At 41.0% G+C, this 25,611-nt stretch overlaps 1 protein-coding gene across 8 annotated transcripts in view; it reads left to right on the top strand.

The window, feature by feature from the left end:
- The window catches only part of ralgapb (Ral GTPase activating protein non-catalytic subunit beta), a 61,846-nt gene that overhangs the window by 34,404 nt on the left and 1,831 nt on the right, over positions 1-25,611 (top strand). For 4 of the 8 annotated variants that reach the window (XM_034173323.1, XM_034173324.1, XM_034173320.1 and 1 more), the window contains 16 exons: positions 800-947; positions 1,060-1,124; positions 1,227-1,371; positions 12,057-12,178; positions 12,733-12,915; positions 13,156-13,304; positions 13,594-13,781; positions 13,900-14,003; positions 14,117-14,269; positions 15,764-15,973; positions 19,118-19,276; positions 19,501-19,669; positions 20,917-21,039; positions 21,131-21,267; positions 21,368-21,476; positions 22,776-22,854. In XM_034173323.1, the coding sequence (XP_034029214.1) occupies positions 800-947; positions 1,060-1,124; positions 1,227-1,371; positions 12,057-12,178; positions 12,733-12,915; positions 13,156-13,304; positions 13,594-13,781; positions 13,900-14,003; positions 14,117-14,269; positions 15,764-15,973; positions 19,118-19,276; positions 19,501-19,669; positions 20,917-21,039; positions 21,131-21,267; positions 21,368-21,476; positions 22,776-22,854 (2,243 nt within the window). Of the gene's footprint in view, positions 1-799; positions 948-1,059; positions 1,125-1,226; positions 1,372-12,056; positions 12,179-12,732; positions 12,916-13,155; positions 13,305-13,593; positions 13,782-13,899; positions 14,004-14,113; positions 14,270-15,763; positions 15,974-19,117; positions 19,277-19,500; positions 19,670-20,916; positions 21,040-21,130; positions 21,268-21,367; positions 21,477-22,775; positions 22,855-25,611 lie in introns of all 8 variants that reach the window. The other 4 variants (XM_034173322.1, XM_034173321.1, XM_034173319.1 and 1 more) reach the window with 1 other exon arrangement.

The following is a 25,611-nucleotide window of genomic DNA, read 5'->3' as shown; positions in this document are numbered from 1 at the left end:
GCTGTCTTTATGAATTTTCTATTGCATGTGGTCAGATAAATGTGCTGCCATGTGTCACCACATCTAACACATTATGTAACACCCTGGGTCCTAATTGGCAACCACCCAGGCAGACGAGTGGTCTATTCATGTTTCCCAAAAGTAGTCATCTAACTGCCACAGTCAGGTGGTGTGTGTATATACTCGTGGCCCTGGGCTCTTCAAAGCTGTGGCACCTGCTGGCTGACATTTCTGCTGACATTTCCTCACAGTGCTGGTGGTACATTTTGTCTGAGTCTCTGTAACTAACTGCTCGCGGCCATTCCAGTGGTGCCAAAGCATCCTCTCGAAAGACTTGGTACCAAAAACAACCGTCACCTTATGATACAGGAAAGAGTCCAAGTCTCACAACCATACAGTAAGACTGGAAGTACCAGAACCCTTTAGACTTGGCCCTTCATCCTTCTACAAAGATATCACCATGGGGGACAGCAGTGTCACAGTTATGACACACATAAAGCTGCAGTTACAATAAATGCAGGAATGCCACAGTGATATTCATTGACAACAATTAAATGCCATGAGTTTATGGTTTATAATTGTGACTACAGCACCATATTCATCTCTGCTTGTTGCTGTGATGCTATTCCAAGATGTTTTTTGACCTCATAGGGCACTCCCCGAGTCATGAGTGTCACTGACCAGATAAATTAAGCCCTTTTTTCTGACAACCCCAAAAAGAGTGTGCTGCTTTGTCATATAAATTGCTTTTAAAATGGAAGAAGGAAGAGCTTCACTGATGTAATGTTGTGTGCTTAAGGTTTTGTTGGAGGGGAAATTCAATGAAGAGGATGGAGGGCCTCATGACCAGCCTGTTTCTTTCCTGTCCCTGCGGCTGCGTCTTGTCAACGTCCTGATAGGAGCCCTGCAGACTGAGACTGACCCCACCAACACACAGCTCATTCTCGGTGACTGCTGGTTTCTTCACATCCCCAAACTACTTTTATTTCTTCTCTTGTCACATGTCTGCTGAATTAAAAATGTATATTAAATGTTGTCTACAAATGTTGCTTTTTTCAGGGGCAATGCTGAATATTGTTCAAGACTCAGCATTGTTGGAGTCAATAGGTGCACAGACTGAAACAGTAAGGCTGATGTAGTTTTTTTTAACCTCATACACAATATAATGGGGCTTCAAGCACTCTGATGGATTCAACATGGAGACTGCTGTATTTTTGTGGTGACAGGGAAGTATAGATGGAAGCCACTTGGCATTGAGGAGCCAGAGTCATAGCCGCACCAACAGTGGTGTAAGTTACAACAGTGGGTGCAGCGCTGAAGCCACCAGCCCGGACTGTGAGCGGCCTGTCCAGGCTCTGCTTCGAGACTATGGTAAGGATGCATAAATTCTTTTGTCATGACAGTTTAACCTTGTAAGCCGTATTATCAGCTTTGCTTTCATTGTCTATGCAGGGCTTGACATAAACCAATTTGCCCCACTGGCCCACAGGGCCAGTAGAATTTAGAAGTTAGTGGCCCACAGTGTGGGAGCACTGGCTCACGGTTTTGTGTGCGAGAGATCATGATGTTCCACCTTGAAATCCTGCAGATAAAACTGTCTATATAATATAAACCAATCAAGAAAAAAACACAATATAGTCTATGGAACATAAAGTAAAAAAAAAAATAGAATTTATCAGAGGGCATTCTCAAGTGTAAAAAAATGAAGTAACTCCCATAAAATTTAGAGAGCAACCCTCAGAGTTGGCTAACTCACAGTCAGAAATGTAAAATACAGATGTAGGTCTATACATGCCAGGGAGGGAATTTCAACAAGTTGAGACTGTGGCCTGCTTCCGTAGTCGTGTCCATAAAAATCATAGGGGGATATGCTTTCCAAACTTAATACCCATTACTATATTGGATGATGTTGAAATTGAGAATGGCCCAGTGGTTGTTCCAGTAATAGCAAAGATTTTGTGTCTGCTACCTACAACGCGCGTGGAATGTCTTAAACCTAAACCTACTTCTAGGCATCTTATATATGCTACTTTGGAACCACCTCTAAACCCAAACAATTCAGTTGTCAACCCCACTGAGGTCCTTAGACTGGGTCTCATTAACATAAGATCACTGTCCTCAAAATCATTGTTGATCAATTATCTAATTATTGATCATCACTTAGATATGATTGGGCTATGTGAAACCTGGCTTAAACCTACAGCTGTCCTCCCCTTAAATGAGGCCTGCCCACCAGCATATACATTTAGTCACGTCCCTCGTGATGCGAAGCAAGGCGGGGGTGTTGCTCTTATTTATAAATCTAGGTTTAGCTTATTAGCTGTTGGGGGGTTACAGATATCACTCGTTTGAGCATCTGATTCTCCGCCCTGCTCAGGATATTACACATTGCCAAGGTCAGAAGAATAAAAATCAGTCGTATTACTTTGTCACTGTATATAGGCCTCCTGGCCCATATTCTGAATTCTTAGATGAATTTGGTGCATTCATCTCTAACTTGTCAACTAGTGTAGATAACATTCTGATCATTGGTGACTTTAACATTCATATAAGTAAGCCTTCTGATCCCCTCTGCAAATCATTTATGGAAATTGTGGATGCATTAGGATTTCGGCATTGCATTCGGGATTCGACGCACATTAGTGGAAATACCCTGGATCTGGTTCTCGCACGTGGTATTGCTGTCACGAATATTGACATCATGCCTCTTACATCAGTGATGTCTGATCACTCATTTATTAAGTTTACAGTTTCGCTGCCGTGTTTAGTGGAACAACAACCTTATATATCTTTACGGCGATGCATCAACTCCTCAACTAAGACTGAACTCGAAGCTAGACTGCCTGATGTCTTAGCTTCACATTTGACAAATACCCAGTCAGTAGACAGACTTGTGGATAGTTTAAACTCAGTGCTCATAACTACACTCGACATGATTGCACCACCTGTGTTAAAACCGCGCTCCCCCAAATCGCAGTCACCTTGGTTCAGTGATTATCTGCGTGACCTCAAGCATAAAGCATGAGGTCTAGAACGGAAATGGCGTTGTTCAAAATGAGAAGTATTTCACCTTGCGTGGCGTGATGCTATCTTAGACTATAAGCATGCATTATTGGCTACAAAGTGGACTTACTCCTCTGATTTGATCAACAAAAACAAGCATAACTCAAAGTTCTTGTTCGACACGGTGGCAACACTTTTGCATGGACAACCACCTGTAGTTCGCTCTCCTTTTACAGCACAAGATTTCCTGGATTACTTTGGGAAGAAAATAGAAGACATCAGGTTAAACATATCCCGGCATGCCTTAATCCAGCCACTACACCCTGCTATTGAGGTGGGCACCACTACTGAGGTATTACCTAGATTTACAGAATTTTACAGTATCTCATTAGGCATGCTGACAAAACTCGTAATGTCAACAAAAAGCACAACCTGTTTATTTGATCCTATACCAACAGGACCTGTGGCCCACTCTTGGGCCGACTGTGCTGGAAATTATTAATCTTTCTTTAACTTCTGGATCTGTTCCTAAATGTTTCAAATCTGCAGTGATTAAACCATTACTTAAGAAACCCAATCTTGACCCTAGTGTATTGACAAACTATCGGCCGATATCAAATCTATCATTTTTCTCTAAAATTCTGGAAAAAGTGGTGTCACGACAGCTCGTAGACTATCTTACTAAGAATAATCTCTTTGAGCCACTGCAGTCTGCTTTTAGAAAATATCATTCCACAAAGACGGCTCTCACTAAAGTGGTGAATGATCTTCTGCTTACAATGGATTCGGACACCACTACGGTTCTTTTGCTGTTAGATCTCAGTGCTGCATTTGATACAGTGGATCATCATATTCTACATGATAGGCTGGAAAATCATTTTGGGATTACTGGGAGTGCCCTTGCATGGCTGACGTCATACTTGACCAGTCGTTCTCACAGTGTTTTGTACAGTAACACTACCTGTAACCTTAGTGACATGAAATTTGGGGTTCCACAGGGGTCTGTTTTAGGCCCCCTGCTTTTCTCCCTTTATATAGCACCCCTTGGGCACATATTGCGGCATTTGGGATTACCTTTCACTGCTATGCAGATGATACTCAGTTATACATGCCAATAACTGTTGGTAATCTCGTTCACATAAAATCCTTAGAGGATTGCCTTGCACCGTTGGATGTCTAGAAACTTCCTACTTTTAAACTCTGATAAGATTGAAATGATGGTTCTTGGTCCAGTGAGACATCGGCATCAATTTGACCAGTTAACGCTCAGCCTCGGCTCGTGTGTCATACATCACACTGACAAAGTGAGGAACCTTGGGGTAATTTTTGATCCTTCATTGTCCTTTGGCCTCCACATTAGAAATATTTCTAGGACTGCTTTCTTCCACCTGCGAAATATAGCAAAGATTCGTCCCATCCTGTCTGTGGCTGATGATGAGACCCTGATCCATGCATTTATCTCTTCTAGACTAGACTACTGCAATGTTCTGTTTTCTGGTTTACCGCAGTCTAGCATTAGGGGTCTCCAATTGGTTCAAAATGCTGCAGCCAGACTTTTGACACGAAGCAGAAAGTTCGACCACATTACACCCATTTTGGCTTCACTGGCTTCCTGTCCCAGTGAGATCAGATTTTAAGGTTCTGCTACTAACCTATAAAGTTATTCATGGACTGGCACCCTCCTACCTAGCTGACCTAATTAAACTTTACGTACCGGCCCGGGCTTTACGTTCTCAGGGTGCAGGACTACTTTGTGTCCCTAAGGTGAATAAGAAGTCTGCGGGTCACAGAGCTTTCTCTTATCGTGCCCCTGTTCTGTGGAATGATCTCCCTGTGTCAATAAAACAGTCAGATTCTGTGGAGACTTTCAAGTCCAGACTTAAGACGCACTTATTTTCCCTTTCATATGGCTAGCATACTGGTACAGTTTTGTTTTACGCTTTTTATTCTTTTAATTCATTTAATAGTAATTGGAGCGTGCCGCGGCCTCAACTTTACCTAAATTCTGGGTCTCTTCGTGAAGTTTAGGGCTAGTGGCCGGCAATCACCTTAGTATTTCTCCGTTTTTCTTGTTGTTTAATGCTGACAAATTATACAGTATTTCTTGTCTTTCTGATGCCTGATTCTGTTTTTTCTCTCTGTTTAAGGTGCAGCTCCATCCAGAGATGGGAGTTGTATTCGTGTTGGTGATCCTCCTGTCCTGTGCACCAATTAAATTTCTTGTATATTCGTCCGTGAATTGTTCTGTAATTTATGTTTTGTAGCATGGCCCAAGCAGAGGGTCACCCCTTTGAGTCTGGTCTGCTTGAGGTTTCTTTCTCAGAGGGAGTTTTTCCTTACCACTGTTGCTCTGGGGGTTGGTAAGGTTAGACCTTACCTGTGTGAAGCGCTTTGAGGCAACTCTGTTGTGATTTGGTGCTATATAAATGAAAATAAATTAAATTGAATTGAAAATTCTAGCTAGCGCAAACTTGCGTTACGGCCCGTTACGTTATAATTTTGGACCGTTACGATTTTCAATACAGTGTCTGTAATCAACCGTTTCTGCAGCATGACTCCAGTTTGAAGCGTGAATCAAAGCATTGCTTCCATTCAATGGCTCGTGGCTCTTTAATTCGCTGTTCTTCAGAAGCGGTAAGTCCACTTCTTAACCCCTCTGAAAGCCATTAAAATATCATGAGTCATTTTTTTGTGGATTAAAGTCACTAACTGGGACTCATGTCTTGTTGCAGTCGAGAAACGAGCTTCAAACACTGCGCGGCTCTCTGCTGAGACGGAGTCCGCTCGGAATTAATAACTTCGCCGCTTTAAATAAAATGACACCTCTTACAAATGTTGCAATACAGACAATAAACTACAATCGACTAAAACGTTTTTTCCTCCCAAAATGAGACGCCCTGCATTCTTTATAAACCTGACCTGCAGCACAGCTGCAAGAACTCAGCTCATAGGTATGGAAAGACATTCATGCCAATAATAATGTCTGAAAGGAAATGCTTTTGACAAAAACTAACAGATTTTATTTATTTATGTCCAGAGATCAAGGATCCACCATGTAGAGTTTATGTCCAGAGTTTAAGGATCCAGTGACCAATTTCATATTTATTTACTTTAAGACTCAATAAAATGTTGTTCAGTTTCAATTTAATCAGCTTATAAAGCACCAAATTACAACAAAAGCCGTTTCAAGGTGCCTCACACAGAACAGTTCAACATAAAAAAATAAATAAATAAATAAATAAAAATAAAAAAATTCAAATACCTAATTAAAAAGCACAAGTAAAAAATAAAACATAACGTACTCTGACTGCCTCACTGAGGGCCATGTACTGGCTAACCCAGAATGAGATTGCCCACTCAACAAACTTTCCCAGCCTTCTGGACATGATGAAGGGATGTGGGCTGTCCTACCTGGATTTTCCCCTTTGGGTACACCCTTAGAATGGCCAATTTTTAGATTGAATTTTCAAAAGCTTCCCCCCTTCTGCACCATCACAACCCCACCCACTTTTAGGCTGGCTTGTCCAGCATGAAAAGGAGGTAGAGGTTCTGTGGGGTTCCTCTCGAGTGCCTACGGGCAGGTGATAGTGTTACATTGTGCTGTTTTCGTTATAAAGATCCCATACACACATTATTTGAAATGTTCTCAAATTGCAGCCAGAGTACTACACACACAACCAAGAGAGACCTCATGCACCAACCTCGGCTTCATCATTTAATCCTCATTATGATGCAGCCGAAATTGAAAGACACTAGATGTTGAGTTACATATGTAACTATGGTTTTATTTCATTCCTCCTGAATGCCAGAGGGTAGTGTTTAGCACCTGGATTATTCCATGCGCGCATGCACAGAGGTCGAGTCTGGGTGACCCGGGTGACGTTAGCCCACTAACGCCCAGGTCACATTAGTGGGCGTGACCTGGGTGACATCAGCCAACAGTATATGAGAGCACGTCACCTGGCATTCATTCCTTTTTTTCATCTCTCTTGTGGAAAGCAGAGGGTCGAAATTATTTTGGAGTGCTTGTCTTGTCAAGGGAGGTGATGGTCTAGTGGTTAAGCCCTTGGCTTCAGACCAGAGGATCCTCAGTTCAAACCCCAGCCTGACTGGAAAATCACTAAGGGTCCCTTGGGCAAGGTCCTTAATCCCATAGTTGCTCCTAGTGTGTAGTGAGCACCTTGCATGGCAGCACTCTGACATCGGTGTGCGAGTGTGTCTGTGTGAAAGGGTGAATGTGAGGCATAAATATAAAGCGCTATATTATATAGCGCTTTATATATATAATATATATTATATATATATATATATATTATATATTATATAAGACCACATTCTACATTCAGATGCATTGAGAGCCACTCTGTTCTCAGAACTGTGGAATCTTTCAGGCGTCTGCTAATCTGGTTATTCATTTAGGCTTCCCCAAACACAGCTGCACTTCAAGGTCGCTGTGATAAAACCTCCTCAGAAGATCAACACTTAAGCCTCGTTTCCTGGTCTTCCCCCCTCCTCTCAGCTTCTCCAGCTCTGACATTGACTGTGTGGACTGGTCAGGGCTGTGCCCCTCCCCCTCCAGGACTGTCGGACAAGGCCGTTGACGGCGCCAAACAGGCTGCCTCCGGAGTGTTCTGATTAACTGGACCCTTTCAAATCTCGGTTGTCGTCCTGCGTCCTTGTTTTTGTCTGTGTGATTATTGTTTTTCTGTGCTGATGGGGATTTTTTTCGTCATTGCTGCTGTGTAACGCAGCGGCTATGAGGGTTTTTTTTTTCTCCTTTTCCCTCGTGTTTTGCTTTTCAATATATGTTTATGTACCGGGCCGGCCTATGTGTTGTGTGTGTGTTGTTTGTTATGGGTCGGTGTTGGTTTGCTCAGCCCTGCTGTTGACCAAGGCAGGGATGTACATCTGGAGCTGGTCCCCGGGCGCCTAATGGCGACTTCTGCTCCTACTGGCAATTAGGATGGGTTAAATGCAGTAGACACATTTCAATGTGCAGGGAACATGTTCTTCTGTGCATATGGCAATAAAATTCCTTTGAATCCTTGAATCCTATATAAATGCAGTCCATTTACCATTTGTTGGATCGTCACAACCTTCTTGATTGGAGGTGCACATACGCATAAAAATTAAGGTCAGTGTTTTCACAAGAGTATTTTAGGTGTGGTTACCCATCAGTCTAACAAGAACCCCCCACAGGCCAGAAATATATATCTTAAATAATGCCAACATTAAAGAAATAATGAAAAATAACACCCAGTATACATTAATTAGCAGTCACTATAGAGTTCAGTTGAATAGTTCTCTTCAAAGTAAACTTCTTTAAGATAATTTATATATAATGACAAAACAGTCATGAAAATATTATTAAATTGTTTTTCTGTTTTGTGAAGCAGGCGACGTTTGCACTCTACACTTATTTAAGCCTCATCCTTTGTTAATCAAGCACAGCTGCGCACATTAAACGTCTAAGTTCATTTCAGCTTCTCCCTTTTTTTTGCTGAGGAATCATTTTTAAAATGAAAATAGTTTTGATCAAATAAGATGATTTGTAAAGGAGCACGACATGTTTTTTTTAAATCTCCCTTTTACATTTTAATTTGTTTGAGGTTTAATGTTAAATATCTCTAAAGTCCCACAGTTCTGAGTGTTTTTACAGACATTCTCCTGCTGTAAACATAATTTAGACCTGACACAGCTTGCTTAAGTCCTCTGTGACATATATGACAGAAATGCCACAAATGCTAAAATTTTACCTGATTGTGGAACAATAGTTTTTCTTGAAATTAGGAAGTCAGATTATTAATGTGAAAATATTGACATTGCTCAGCCTTACACCTCTGTCACACCTTGGTGATTTAAGCAACGTAGGCCGAGCGTATTGAAAACACTGGCATACGCTGGCTTATGTCTAATAAAAGTTAAGAGCACATTGAAGCATGCTAATATATGTTGTAATACGGCAAGTCCCAGAGGCGTTGCCAGGATACCAAGCCTCGGTGGGCATTTGTCCTCTTTAGAGGGAGTGACAAAAGAAAATCTAAATTGGTCTAAAATACAACATGCACAAGATCTTGAAACTATTTTTTTCCCTCTAATTAATTGTAGAACACAGGAAAGACTGCAGGTGACAGCTAGCAAACTAAGGTAAACACCAATAACGTACAGCATAAAACAGTAACAATAGGAGGTGTGCAGTCATTAGGGAAGAAACAGGATATTTACAGTAACCCAGACACTATTTACAGGGCGAGACTGTGGCTAGCCTTGGCAAATTCTGACACAAATTGATTCATGTCAAGATTTTTTTATTATGTCTTTTTCATGGGCCAAAATTACTAAATCTCTCTTCCTTGGATGCAGCATTGATCTGCGGAGATGGGTGAGAATGCCTGTCAGTGTGGAAAATGAGCTTTCACATGCAGCTGATAACACACCAATGATAAGTGCAGTGGCATACAGCCTGTGCAACATGGAGGATGCCTCTTTGTACTGCTGAATGCGTTTGCATACATCAGAGAGGTTAGCATCAGTGAGCAGTTTATCCTCCAACATTGGTTTTGCCACAGTATCATTTTGCAAGCTCACACTGTTTTTCTCTGTGCTTGTAAGCGCTTGAAGCTGCTTCAGGAGGGAGGAGTCGAGGAAAGATGCTGACTTAGTCAAGAGAGAGGATGTGGCCTTCGTTAAATCAACAGCTCTGTAAAGAATGTTGAGCATAGCCCTTTCAAAGGTTTGATTGGGAGCACTAGTTTGGTCATTTGAGTCTCCATGCCCTAATTTAGATGAGACAGTAGCACCATCAAGCTGTGAGCTAACTGTCTGCCTCCTTTTAGGTATAATTAGCAGGCCTACTGTCACACTGAGAGAAATGCTCCTGTCGCATCTCCTTCAGTGAGCCCAGTGAAGCTGTCACCACCTCACATGCAGTTCACAAATCCACTGTTTGTGACTGCATGAAGGACTGAATTGGCTGGTGTCAGATGGAGAAATTTGATAGTGTCCAAGAAGTTCTGTCTGTTTAGCTGGGTCAAAAGATCACACACCTCTGTAGAAATATCAAAGGGAGGAGTGTCATCCTCTGCTACCTCAGACAGGAGTCTCATTGTTAACAATGGAATTGGTGACCTCATAGTGACTGGTCCAGGGAATTTCTAATAATCGCTCAGTGTGGGTGTGCTGTATGTGTCTGTGACAAAATGTTTTCAGTCACCTGGACCAGTCAGAAACCCTCTTCACTAAAGCTCTGATTGCACTGCATAAATTAGTGTCAAATGCAGCTGGTGATTGTAGCAGTGGACATAAGGAATGTCCCTGCCAAGTTTTTGCTGAAGTAATGCCTGCACCCCACCCCTCAGTACAGACATGACCGATGCACCATCATAGCATTGAGAGACAATATTATCAGCATTGTAAGACAATTTAGAGAGATGGGAGAGAATTTGGGTGCACACATAGTCAGCATCAAGCTGATCCAGTTCAGCCAAGCCAATCAGGTGTTTTTCTGTGATGGAACCCCCAAAAAAATCAGATAACGATTAATAAATTTTCAATGATACAACGATCCCTGGTGTTATCACTTTTTACGCAAAACCCACACATGGTGGTTGTCAAATTCAGTGGGAGCAGGGCGGGCAGGAGTGGCTGTGGGACGAAGAAAATAGTCCCGTGTAAGGCTCTACTTTACATTTCTGGCCTAAAAAAATGTGCCCCCCTCAGAGCAATGCAAGGCCCCTGTGTAAATCTGTGTCTGGCGCTGGACCCTACCTCTGGCTGTGAATCGCATGGGATATCACACGTTCGCTTTTGAATGGTGGTAGTAGTAGTAGTAGGTGGGCAGAGGTTTTCTCAGGGTGGGCACTGCCCTCCCCTTGGTAACGGCCTGGCGAATACGTCAAAAAATTTGGGGTATGCACAGTATTTGCAATGCATGCCAGTGTATGGCTTATACATCCAGCATATGTGGGTAATAAGTTGTAGGTAAGTTATGTGATTGTTGACACACACTTCTTGTAAGTTACTCATAAGTCGAAATATGTCCATTGATTGGCTGAAAAACTGAAACCTGCAGTTCAAACTGTTAAAACCATTCACACGCGGAGTAAATATAAAGTCTTAATGTTGTTACATCGTTTCAGTCGGATTCATCACCACAAACTTATCCACATAAAGCATTCTGATTTTGGAAAAGGACATCTGAAAATACTTTAGTTCCTTGTCGTAGCTGAAGAAGTCCCTGTGTTTTGTATGTTTCTCAGCCTGAACCAGAGAACACCGTCACTTTGTGCCACAACAAGAAAATTAACTTATTTTAAAAGTGGAAAGAGTCACAGCGCCTCATTCATTCATGTCAGCATTTAACACACACACATCAGTCAACTCCTCAGCATTCTGCATGCAATGAAAATAAATTCCACAATCCATGATAAAATAACATTTTTAAGCATGTTAAATTACTCTGTTTGGCCTCCGTGTGGAGCAGAGAGGCTGTGCAACAGCATATGCGTGCTCAATGTCGTGCTTGCCAATATTTACGTGTTCTGCCTGCCAGACAAAAAGATTCTGCTGATGATGGAAACACAAACCAAGCCAGACTTAACTGTTCTGACACGCACCATACCATGCAGTACCGACCTGAAATGCTTGGCGGAAACTGGGCTGTCAGCATAGGCTGGCTAAATCGGCATGGTGTGACACCTGCATTAACATATTCAACATATCCAGTGTATTCGGCACATTTTTCATACGTCGGCATACGCTGGCTAAATCATCAAGGTGTGACAGGGCCCTTACTCTGCAAATCACTTGCAGTCTGGTGTTTTTATGTCTGCTGAAAAAATTGTATGCTGTGCTAATTTCAATTTCTCTTCAAATGCATTATTGCAGTACCATATCTACTAACAGCACTTTGTGGTCTTTTAGCTTTTGTAACTTTGTGTGCTTCTGTGTGGCTTATGTTGAGTGCTGGAGCTGTTACTGAATCCTTGCTTTGCCTTGCCCTGTTCTTTGCGGTGTTTGGTATTTCGGGTTGTTATATGGTCTAGCTCTTTCAGATACGGCGGCAGGTCTGCTGGTGCGCAGCATACACCTGGTCACTCAGAGGCTCAACTCTCAGTGGAGGCAAGACATGAGCATTTCACTGGCTGCTCTGGAGCTGCTGGCTGGGCTTGCCAAGGTAAGCCTGTAAACGGCACAAACACAACGTGTGGCATCGACTGACAGTGTGCAGTCACCAGGACCTGGCAATATTGTCTAAATGCAATTAATCCGTAGAACGTGTAGTCACTCAGATTTAACTAGATGCATTCAACTGTATGTCAAGTTGAAGTTTAAATTTTACACACACAGGCTATGAATGGCGAGTGTGTGTGTAGATCATCTTCTGTAGGCCAATTTGAATTATCTTTAGTTTCTTTTTGGATGCGTTTGGTGGTCTCTATGCTCTGAATGCTTTACGGCCTTACTAGCAGTGAGGGAATCATAGCTTGTCTGAGGGCTGCATCATATTCTTTGTGGGAATTTCAACAATTTGTACAAGTGTTCCCTTTGGGGTCACAGTAGTAACTATATCCGCCTGTCAGAATAAGAAGAAGAAAGTGCTGCAGAAGAGGAGATGGACCTTAAATGTTAAAATCAGTACTGATGATGTGATTATTCAAGGAACATATTCCATATGCTCAAAAGTTTTATCACTCAGGTGCTTTATTTTTTCATCTGTGTGTTGTCCAGGTAAAGGTGGGCGTGGACTCTGCAGACCGTAAGCGTGCAGTCAGCTCTATATGCGGGTACATTGTATTCCAGTGTAGCCGTCCAGCTCCTCTTCAGTCCAGAGATCTTCACTCCATGATTGTCGCTGCATTCCAGTTCCTGTGTGTGTGGCTCACAGAACACCCTGATATGTTGGATGAGAAGGTACATGGAACCACTAAATCATAATTTGTACTAGATTCCTGTTCAACCAGGAAGCGTTATGGTTTTGATTGGATGGTTTAACTCAAAAAATGTTGGTAAAATTGAGCTTCAAACAATGAACTTGCATCTCCAAAGCTTGGACTGGAGACTGTGTACCTGGTTGTTGTATGAGCTCTGTGCCATTACCACCTGTTGACAGATTTTAAAACAGACCGGGACTCTTATTTCTGTTTATTTTAGGATTGTTTGGTTGAAGTGCTTGAAATTGTGGAGTTGGGAATTTCTGGCAGCAAGTCCCGACAGGAACTCGAGGTGCGGCATAAAGGAGAGAAGGAACACAATCCTGCTTCAATGAGGGTGAAGGATGCTGCTGAGGCAACTTTGTCATGGTAAGACTCCTTGTGTCCACGAGCGTATCTTTTTGTGATCTTGATCACAGATATCTCATTCATTTATGCACTGCTCAAAATAGTTAGGAGAACACAGTGTTGGTTTTTATTATTTTGAGCAGTGTATTTTGAATCTAACCACATTTTCTCTCTTGCAGCAATAACCTGTATTGTGGTTTTTCTCTGCGCCTCCACATGCCACAAAGTGTAGTCTTATTGTAGCATATTATAGATTTTGACCCAGTTTCCTCATTTATATTCCTGCCCATGCTGCTGTGGTGTTTCCCAGTATCATGCAGGTGTTGGGGGCCTTTCCGTCTCCCAGTGGACCTGCTTCCACCTGCAGCCTATTAAATGAAGACACCCTGATTCGATATGCCAGACTCAGTGCCACAGGAGCCAGCAACTTCCGCTACTTCGTCTTGGATAACTCTGTCATCCTGGCCATGCTGGAACAGCCTCTTGGAAATGAGCAGAGTCAGTAGCTCATCATTTGTCATTTGACATTGTGCAAGATTATTAGCATATGAGGGTGGGTAGTAAGGAGGCTTGAGTCCTTTAGAGAGTATCAGTTTCACTGTTTCTGTCCTGACAGACCCGAGTCCGTCCGTAACTATCTTGATCAGAGGGACGGCTGGCAGGCATGCCTGGACCATGCAGCTCTTCCACCAACCCAGAGGAGCTCGGGCTAATCAGAGGGTGAGATCACACAGGGCTTGGTACCAATACTTACTGGTCTAAAATTTACAGCCCGCAGCTGTTGGTGTGATGACACAATTCTGCTCTGTGCCATTTGTCACCTCTCACAGCAGGTGTTTGTTCCTGAGGGCCGTCCAGTGCCAAACAGTGATGTGGGGATCAAGTATAATGTCAAACAGAGACCCTTCCCTGAGGAGGTGGATAAGATCCCGCTGGTCAAGGCTGATGTTAGTATTCCTGACCTGGACGACATTGTGAGTAAGGAGGTGAGAGGATCATTAACTCCTGATTCCTGTTCTTTTTTCTGTATTGAAGCCAAATACTTTCAAATTTAGTCATTTCACTACTGAGGTAAGTGCAAAGAAGAGTTTTGTACAGAGTGAGAAATTGTACAACAATCATTTCACAAACATTTTTAATTTCCAGTTTGACAGCCTTGCAGCATTTTCAGTGTTTTTTGTTAAAGTATGTGAGAATTGATGAATCAATTCATTGGCGCCATGTTTTCCGGAGTATAAGTCACAGGGTTTTTGTTGTTTTTTTGTATTAGTTCAGACGATCCTGCAACTTGTGTACAAAAAATAAATAAATCATGCATTTGTCATTAATAGTAATAACTATTTATATTGGGCTTTCTCGGGAATCAAAGCACTAAACAAAATAAACTCCAATAATAACGACAAATCCCAAATTAAAGAGCTGATAATATAGTAAAAAGTGTACACCAGTGTGATTTATGAATGGTTTTTCCCTCTTTGAGGCGTTTTTTGATAGGTGCAAAATATACTCCAGAAAATACTCTAATTTTTCAGGCTGTAGTTGATGTTACTGGTTTGAAACAAACTATTATTTTGTTGCTCCTTACACAGCCAAAGAATGACCAAGGCAGTGTGTAAATATCTGGGGTTGGTCCCACTGAGCGCTGCTTGTTGCTCCTTGTCTGATCAAATCATTTCTAAATATATCTGCATTTAGTTTGGGTTAACAGCAGATAAATAAAATTGTTTATGGGGTTTAATAAAATATTAATAATTATGAATTCTAGTATTCTCATCTCATTGTGTGATTCATCAGTTAAGTCACATAATACAATACAAAACCATCTCTAACATGACTTCAGTGTTTGAAAAGGTGTATCAACAGGGCTCAGTGTCAAAAAAAACCAAAAAACTGAACACCAAAAGCTTCACGAATGATCAGTTACTGAGCTTTTGTATTGGATTGTACAAGAAACTGGTAGCAGCCCAAATAAGATATTTGTATGTTTGTGTCTGTGTGCCACTACATTTTATTTACTGTGCTTGTAATGACTTTAGGGCTTGTACTTGGGTTTAGTCTGTCTCAGTTAGCTTGTGTAAGTTTAAACCAATAAATGTCTTTTTTTAACATCTTCAGCTTTAAAAGGCTTATAACAAGAGCAAACGTTTGAGCTTTGATACACCAGGTCAGTCTTAAATGTATCTTTGTTTGGATGATGTAATATCCCGTAGATGTCTGCCACCTCCTGGATGTGGCACCCACCTTCATGCAAATTAACACTTAAGCTAGCAACTGCAGGGAGATGCAAGATCAGTTGTAAAATCTTAAGGCTCACTTGGAAATACCAAGTGAGGTAAGAGTGCTTAACCCTGTGGTACCTCTTCCAGTGTTAATATTTCTGCTCCTTGGTCTTTGTACACAGATGAATGCTGAATTTGTGCTACTCATCACCTAAAGCTATGCAGTCCTCTGACAATGGTCATTTCCTCTTCTTTCTTCAGCTGGAAGTCCAGCATGGTAAGCTTCGCAATCTGATGACAAAGCAGATAGAGTATGAGAACACTTTGGAACGACACAGTGAAGATCTTTGGAAGTCCAAGCCATTTCCTGACCCACTTATTGACTGCAAACCCCCTCCACCATCTCAAGAGTTCCAAACAGCTCGTCTCTTCCTCTCCCACTTTGGTTTTCTGTCTCTGGAGGCACTGAAGGTCAGTGTCAGATGTCATACATGCATGTTCTAGAGTACTGAAATTTAATGCTACAGTGTGTAGGATTTAGGGGTGTTTATTAGTAGAAATGGACTATAACATTCATAACAAGCTGTTCCTTAGTGTATGATTACTTGGAATAATGAATTCGGGCACCATGTTTATTGTTTATTGTTTTCTTGTTCTTTCTTTCCTGTAACTTTTGTTTTATTTTATTTTGTTCTAGTGATTTTGTGGTCTGCAAATGAGTGTTTGTTTTTTGCATTGGTGCCTAATAAATTCAAATGTTTTCATAATCTTAGAATGAAATCTTCATATACACTGGAGGTTGCCATGTTGTACAACCTCAATTCCAATGAAGTTGGGATGTTGTGTGAAATGTAAATGAAAACAGAATACAGTGATTTGCAAATCCTCTTCAACCTATATTCAGTTGAATACACCACAATGACAAGATATTTAATGTTCAAACTGATAGACTTAATTGTTTTTGTGCAAATATTTGCTCATTTTGAAATGGATGCCTGCAACACATTTCAAAAAAGCTGGGTGAGTGTCATGATTGGGTATAAAAGGAGCATCCCCAAAAGGCTCAGCCGTTCACTAGCAAAGATGGGGCAAGGATCACTACTTTGTGAACGACTGCGTGAAAAAATAGTCCAACAATTTAAAAACAATATTTCTCAATGTTCAATTGCAAGGAATTTAGGGATTCCATCATCTACAGTCCATAATACGAGGTCTGTTAGAAAAGTATCGGACCTTTTTATTTTTTGCAAAAACCTGATGGATTTGAATCACATGTGCTTGCATGAGCCAACCTTGAACCTTTGTGCGCATGCGTGAACTTTTTCACGCCTGTCGATTGCGTCATTTGCTGGTAAGCAGCCTTTGTGTGAGGACGTGTGTAGTGCTCTCGGCGGATTTTCATTGCAAGGAAAATGGCGGAACGACTGGAGCAGCACTGCATCAAATTTTGCCAGAAACTGGGCGACAGCCAGGTGGAAACCATGGTGTTAGTGCCCATGGCATGGACAACTTACACATCTGTGATGGCACCATCAATGCTGAAAGGTACATCCAGGTTTTGGAGCAACACATGCTGTCATCCAAGCAACATCTTTTTCAGGGACGTCCCTGCTTATTTCAGCAAGACAATGCCAAGACACATTCTGCACGTGTTACAACAGCGTGGCGTCGTAGTAAAAGAGTGCGGGTACTAGACTGGCCTGGCTGCAGTCCAGATCTGTCACCCATTGAAAATGTGTGGCACGTTATGAAGCACAAAATAAGACAACGGAGACCCCGGACTGTTGAACAACTGAAGTCGTACATCAAGCAAGAATGGGAAAGAATTCCACCTACAAAGCTTCAACAATTAGTGTCCTCAGTTCCCAAACACTTATTGAGTGTTGTTAGAAGGAAAGGTGATGTAACACAGTGGTAAACATACTACTGTCCCAGCGTTTTGAAACCTTTTGCAGGCATCCATTTCAAAATGAGCAAATATTTGCACAAAAACAAAAAATTGTATTCTCAGTTTGAACATTAAATATCTTGTCTTTGTGGTGTATTCAGTTGAATATAGGTTGAAGAGGATTTGCAAATCATTGTATTCTGTTTTTATTTACATTTTACACAATGTGCCAATTTCATTGGAATTGAGGTTGTACCACCATGTTGATACAGTAGCCCAAAAGAGACATATTTCCTCCACCTTTTGCATTTTACAGCACAACCAAGAGGTGTGAAGACTAAAAGAAGAGTAATCACTGGTCTGCTGTTTGCTAATGCAGGCTAACAAGTTTGAGAAACCTAATTTTTGTGAAGTAGAGGATCATATGTTTTCCTTACCAAAAGAGAAGGCAAGGAAGCAAAAGCGTGAAGGGAAATGTAATTGTGACCGGTGATGACAAAATACAGTCTGCAGCCTTACAACTAGATGATGCTAAATCCTACACACTGTAGCTTTAACGTTCATTTGTCCGTATGCATTTTAATTCTGCATGTTTGAGAAGGCTAGATCATGTTTTTATTCCATAAGAAAAGCATTTTTTAACAGAAAATATAATGCAGAATTGTAAATATTTTTACATATTCTAAAATTGTTGACCAAAATTGTTACCAGAGGAAAACTAAATTTCAAATCTTCTGACTTGAATAAAGCTGCAGTAATTAGTAAAGTTACAGAAAGATAAACATTACCATATTTTGCTACTGTTTTCATGCTGTACGTACTGTGGAGATTTGTTTTTTTTTTTGTTTTGTTTTTTTTTAAAGTACTTCTTCAGCTTGGACTGAATCAGACTGGAATCTAGATGGTTGGTGGAAGCTACCATTTAACTTTAATTAAAAACTTCAAAGGCATGTGATTGTACATCATGGGATTTTAAGAACTGAGTGAATTATTCAAATGCAGGTACAGTGGATCTGTAATGAGTGTGGAACTGTGAAGAATGGATAATTGGAAATGCTTTTTAAGAATGTATTTATTAAAACCGCCAACCCACTAGTACAACTTATAACTTAGTAGGGATGAGAATGGAATTACACTTCTATCAACAGGAATAGCTTTGAACAGTAATGACCAGTGATTTCAGTCTCTTAATAAGAGTAGTAGTAGTTGTAGCAGCAGTACTACTACTACTACTAATAATAATAATAATAGTAATTTGTATAACGCTTGCAAACAAATACAAAGTGCTTCACATAAAATTAAAGAAAAAAAAATACAATTAAAAATTAAATTTAAAACAGTGCAGTATTATTAATTATTATTTTGTTAGCTGCTAAACCAGTAAATTTTGTTCTAATTGTTACATATTAACTCACACAGCAATTAAAAAATGAGTTAATATATAAAAAAAGTAACATGTAAAATAAAAAGAAAATAAAAAGTGCTTCACATAAAATCACTGAAAACATTTGCAGTTAAAATCAGCAGTTTAAAACACAATTACAAAAGAGTTCATAAAAAATAAGAACATCATAATTAATAATAAAGGTTGAATGTGTGCATCATGTGCATCTCCTGAACAATTCACTGAATGTTCTAAATTAAATGGCCACATTAATGAATAAGGTAAAGCATTATTGTTATATTACTGTTAATGTAATGCATTCATGAACATTTATTTTTGACAGGAACCCAACAACAGTCGTCTACCTCCTCATCTGATTGGCTTGGAGTCGTCATTGCCTGGGTTTTTTGATGACATCAGCTACCTGGACCTGCTTCCCTGTAGACCGTTTGACACTGTCTTTGTTTTCTATGTGAGGGCTGGGCAAAAAAGCAGCCACGAGGTGAGAGAATTAATGCAGATCTGTTGCAAAATAACACAGCGTTTAATGATTCAGAAGTCAGTTTAAAGATTCATTGAGTAAAACAGTGAAAAATAGTCTTTCAAAGTATTAAAGGTCAAAAATCGTAAAAGTTCTACATTCTGACATGAAAATATTGTGAAATCAGCACTGCATTTTCCCAAAATATTTTATGCATGAAAATCCTTTGTGCCTGTTGTGATCAGATACTGAAGAATGTGGAATCTTCGAGTAGTGTCCAGCCCCACTTCTTGGAGTTCCTGCTGTCCTTGGGCTGGCCTGTGGACGTGGGACACCACCCTGGCTGGACAGGACATCTGGATACAAGCTGGTCCCTCAACTCATGTTCTGACAACAGTGATGCACAACAAATGGGTAATTTGTTAAACTAAATATTGCCTTTGGTAGGGTTGAGCTGGATACTCATTTCAGACGAGTATCCGGTACGGATAAAGCATTTTTGATGAGCACAAGCATGATACAAGTAAAACTCGTCAATATCTGTGCTCGTGCTAAAGGAAAATCCTGATTGGCTAACCGACTGTCTTCACGCTCTGTGATTGTTCAGTCACTCACAGCGCCCGCCCCTCCCTACACAGACATGTCTCTGCAGCCTCTCTCTCTCACACACACACACACACACACACACACACACACACACACACACACACACACACGGAGACAAGAAGAAGAGGAGTGCCTTTCCCTTATTTAGCAGGAGTAGGGGAAAACTACAGAGGATCTTCAGACAGCACAAAATCCCAGTTTACTTTAAACCGGTTAACACCTTGAGACAGAAATTAGTTCACCCTAAGGACGGGATCCCTAGTTACAAACAGAGCAATGTAGTGTATTATATCAGATGTCAGGAAAACTGTAATGAACACTACATAGGTGAGACTAAGCAACCTTTAAACAAGAGGCTATACCAGCACTGCAGAGAGGTCGCCAGTGCACCTCATTTATCTGCATCAGTTAACATCCAGTATGTTGTACAGCGCATGTTTAATTCTCAGTCTTGCTTACTTTTGGAATCCTTTTGGTGCACACCACAAAATCCACTCTTCACATTTCCAGCTGACGTTTCCTTTCGTCCAAAGTCCATCAAATACCATCCAGTATGTTGTCCAACGCACATTTATTTGTCGATCTTGCTTACTTTTGGAATTTAAATGTCTTCAAGTAACAGTACACACTGTGGTGTGCACATGTGGTACTAAGTTCTTGTCTGTTATTAAACTGAGAAATGCTGTATTAAAAGGTAAGTTCCACATGCAGAAATAAAGTGCATCGTACAATCTGGTGCTATTTATACTCCGGAAAATTAGGTAACCTTGAAGCTTCATATTCACCACAGAATAGACCTCTGTTTTGGATCATTGGACGTAATGACAGCTTATTGGACATTTATCAGATGTTGTGGGTTGAAGATGGATCTACATATTGCAGCGCTGCCAGTGACTTTTTGTGATGGGCTAGCACCTGAGCCAAGAATGTGGTTTTCAAAATGTCAAGCATTTGTTGTCTTGTTAGTTTTACGTTTTGTCCACAAAAGCATATTGTGTCCTTTCTTATTCGTGTTAATGAGTTTGTGCTGAACATTTTGCTTCTTCTTACTTTAGATGAAGCAGCCACTCCTGAAGACACAGGAGGTTCAGTTTTCAACGGGGAGAAGAAAGTTTTGTACTACGCGGACGCTCTGACGGAGATTGCCTTTGTTGTTCCATCTTTAATAGAAAATTCAGGTCTGTATCCAGCCCTTTGACTGTGACTTTTACATATTTGCTGAATATTGCTGAAAACTAAGTTTCACGCTTCTTGTTTAATGTTTCTCAGAGGAGTCATCAGTGCACAGCGACTCTACGGTGGAAGCTGACACTAACACGGACCTCATGCCTAACTTACTGAAACAACCTAATCTCACACTGGAGCTTTTCCCCAACCATTCTGACAACCTGGAATCTGCCAAAAAGGTAGCAGCAGTTTATGTGAATGTGTTAACAGGATGCTGGCAGCACTGGGTGTGATTTTGTAATGCAGGTTTTTTTTTAATATTGTGCAATTTTTCTGTAGCTGATTCCTCTGGTGAAGAACAAGAGGTCATCGACAGGAAAGTCTTTTCCACTGCTTGGTCCCGAGACAAAGGTGTTTGTGATCTGGGTGGAACGCTTTGATGATATTGGTGAGTACACTTTGTACTGCTTCCTTGTTGAGTTTCATTCTGTAACAGTACTGGTTCTGTTTGCCCTCTGTATGTGCTGACTACTTCTAAAACATACAGGAAAAAAAAAAAATACAGGACTATTCTAGAAAGGCACATGCTTTTCATGCATTCTCTGGCTGCTTGTAAATTTTAATAATTCAGAAACACATTCTGTTGTTGCTAGTGAGGTTGTAAAGTAAATAAATAAATAATCAATGCTCAGATAGTAATCAATACTAAAAATTACTTTTGGATTATATCGTCATTTGCAACAGTACCAAAACAACAGTGCTGCCTTTGCCTCCTACACACACACACACACACGACTGAACACAGCACTATTGCAGGCACACAGCCCCTAGCCTCACTTGTTTAACTGCCTTTAAATTCCAAGCACTAAATTAAAACATAAATAAGGCTCAGACTGCTCTCCTTTCAGTTTGAAATGGAGCTCTTCATATCACCTTGCTAGGACATATTGTTGGTAATAAAAATGAAAGCTGGCCAAAGAAAAATGTTGCAGAGTGGTGTTAGATATGATGAGATTGCACTGTGTCTCATTTAAGTGTCATTTGGCGTCAAAGCTGTGACTTCTAGGTCCACTAACAGCTTGAAGTAAGGTGTTATACTAATGATGCGTTCAAGTGTGCTTGGAAAATCCAAGTTGGAAAGTTCCAAAAACTACATTCACTGAATGAACTCAAACAATATGGGTGCACACATTAACTTAGTCAAGTCTTGTTGTCAATAAACACATAAATAAGTTGTTAATAAGTTGCTTCGGGGAGTTTTTTTTTTTTGTCATTAATATTTTTTGCCCTACCTCAGACAACCTAATTTTTTTTTTTTTTTGGCACTACGTATATAAAATACACTGCAAAATCTTTGTCATATCTTTCAGTTATGCTACTGTATTTTTATTTTGCATTACAACATGTCAGACAACGTCAAAATAGTGTCATTGATGTTATGGTTTGTATTGTACGAATCTTTACTAAAAAGAAAAAAAAAGCCTCTTGATATATATAATTTAACCCTTTCAACCTTGTGGTATTGAAAAAGGTTTTGAGTATTTTCCTGAGTATTGGTACCAAGTTTGAAATTCTAGTACCATGACAACCCTAGTTGTTAGAGTATATATAGTACCACTACATGTTTCTGTTGTAATGTATTTTCCTGCTCTGGAATGAGAATATGACAGGAAACGTTTGCTGAGTTTCTGAGGTGTGAGAACAGTGTTTGAGGAATACTGTGTATATGTCATGTTTCTGTTTGTAGAGAATTTCCCGTTGTCTGATCTTTTGGCGGAAACGAGCACAGGTTTGGAAGCTAGCCTGAGCAACAGCACTTCCTGCAGGTATGAAGAAATTACAGTTCATGCAAAAAAAAAAAAGAGAAAATATGAAATATACAATGACAAACAATATTATAGTCAGTACAGTTTTATTGTGTTTTTCATTGTTGACAGACTACATCACTGTTTTCAGTCTGGTTTTTATTTTGTGATCATGTTTTGTAGCTGGTTGTGGTTATTTCGCTGAGCTGTGTCACATTATATCTGATGACTCACAATCACCGCACAGCGGTTCAAGTTCCATTAAAGAATGAAACCTCCACAGGCCACTATGTGAAATGTGAAAGTTATTCCAAATGCCATATAGGTGACAATTTTAATAGCAAATCTTACATTGCACGTTTTATTGCTGTATTTATGACTAATTATCCAAGTTAGGTGGAATGTTGTCAGATTGGACAGTTTCACACCCAGTTGCTTATTATTAGTCAGACTTCACATGATAAGCAGGGTTTGGTTCAGATTTCTGTCCGAGCTGCTGCTTTCCAAAGGGAGGAGAAGAGCTTTCAGGCCTATTATTATGCCGCGTTCACACCGCGACTCCACAAATTCGCATTCCTCGCCTGGCGATGGATGCACCACCATCGCCCGGTGTGTCGCTCTGCTTTTGCTGCAAAAATTCTCCCCAATGCGTCATCAAATAGGAGGAGTTTCCATTCCGCTCGTCGTCAAGTCAACATGCCGGGCCTTGATCACACAGAGTGAGTTGCTGTGCTCTATTTGTTGTGGAAAGCTGAGAAACGTTGCCAGCTGCGGCGTTTCACAACATCCTCATGAGACATTCCCAATTCAGGGAGTTTCATTATTTGCTGCAGGAGCTGCGTCTGGATGACAGCCACATTCAGTGGTACTTCCGCCTCTCCAGGACCCAGTTTGAGGACCTCCTGTCCTGTTCGCGCGCGCACATGTGAACAATAAAAAAAAAAAAAAAAACTGGCTGCTGCTGCTGCTCGCTCTCCTCTCAGACTCTGTCATAATTGTGTTATAAACCAGTCACCATTTGTTTTATTATACATCTGTGTAGTTAAAATAATCTTCACGGACGATTCGTTTGCGCACGCACGTGAAAAAAAAAATGGCTGCTGCGGTGCTGCTGCTAGCTCTCCCCTCAAACTCTGTCAAAATTGTGAAATAAAGGGCAAAACGGACATAAGTCCTGCTCACAGGCTGGCTGCCAGAGACAGGACATGTCCACATCAAATATAAACTCCAGACATCTCCATGTCACTGCATATCCAGTCCCTGATTGGTCATTGCGACACTACAAGACGAAAAAGTTCGGATTTTTCAACTTGGAGAGGAGGGCAACGTGACGCGATATCGCGCTACAAATGTGCCAGTCGCTCAAAATTGCGTCATTCGCATCCATCGCGTCGCATTGCGTGACTTGGACTTTTGTGGTGCCACAACGTGTCCTTCCATAGGGATTACGTGGCAACCTGTCGCCACCACTGCTCATGTGTCATCCGATGTGAACATGGCATTAAGCTACGGTGCATCTGGAAAGTATTCACAGTGCTTCACTCATTCCACATTTTATGTTGCAGCCGTATTCCAAAATGGATGAAATTCATTTTTTTTCCTCAAAATTCTACACACAATACCCCATAATGACAATGTGATACATGCTTTTTTTTAATGATTTTTGCAAATTTATATATAAAAAAAAAATCACATGTTCTCAAGTATTTATAGCCTTTTCCATGAAGCTCAAAAATGCGCTTAGGAGCATCCTGTTTCCACTGATCATCCTTGAGATGTTTCTACAGCTTAATTGCAGTCCACCTGGGATAAAATCAGTCGAGTGGACATGATTTGGAAAGACACACACCTGTCTACATATGAGGTCACACAGTCAGAGCACAAACCAAGCGTGAAGTCAAAGGAATTGTCTGTAGACCTTTGAGACAGGATTGTCTCGAGGCACAAATCTGAGGAAGGGTACAAAAACATTTCTGCTGCTTTGAAGGTCCCAATAAGCACAGTGGCCTCTTTCATAAATGGAAGAAGTTTGAATCCACCAGGACTCTTTCTAAAGCTGGCCGCCCATCTAAACTGAGCAATCAGGGGAGAAGGACCTTAGTCAGGGAGGTGACTAACAACCCAATGGTCACTCTGTCAGAGCTCCAGCATTCCTCTGAGGAGAGAGGAGAACCTTCCAGAGGACAACCATCTCTGCAGCAATCCACCAATCACACCTGTGTGGTAGAGTGGCCAGACGGAAGTCACTCCGTAGTAAAAGGCACATGGCAGCTCACCTGGAGTTTGGACAAAGATTGAACTCTTTGGCGTGAATGCCAGGCATCATATTTGGAGGAAATCAGGCACCATCCTGACAGTGAAGCATGGTGGTGGCAGCATCATGCAGTGGGGATGTTTTTCAGCAGCAGGAACTGGGAGACTAGTTAGGGTTGAGGGAAAGATGCATGCAGCAATGTACAGAGACATCCTGGATGAAAACCTGTTCTTGACCTCATACTGGGCCTAAAGTTCATCTTTCAATAGGACAATGACCCTAAACACACAGCCAAGATATCAAAGGAGTGGCTTCAGGACAACTCTGTGAATGTGGCCCAGCCAGAGCCCAGACCCGAATCCGATTGAACATCTCTGGAGAGATCTGAAAATGGCTGTGCACTGACGCTCCCCATCCAACCTGATGGAGCTTGAGGGGTGCTTCAAAGAGGAATGGACCAAACTGCCCAGAGATAGGTGTACCAAGCCTGTGGCATCATGTTCAAGTAGACTTGAGGCTGTAAT

Source organism: Thalassophryne amazonica, chromosome 6 (genome assembly GCF_902500255.1).
Source record: "Thalassophryne amazonica chromosome 6, fThaAma1.1, whole genome shotgun sequence".
Taxonomy (NCBI): domain Eukaryota; kingdom Metazoa; phylum Chordata; class Actinopteri; order Batrachoidiformes; family Batrachoididae; genus Thalassophryne; species Thalassophryne amazonica.
This window is presented reverse-complemented; position numbering and strand designations above follow the sequence as displayed.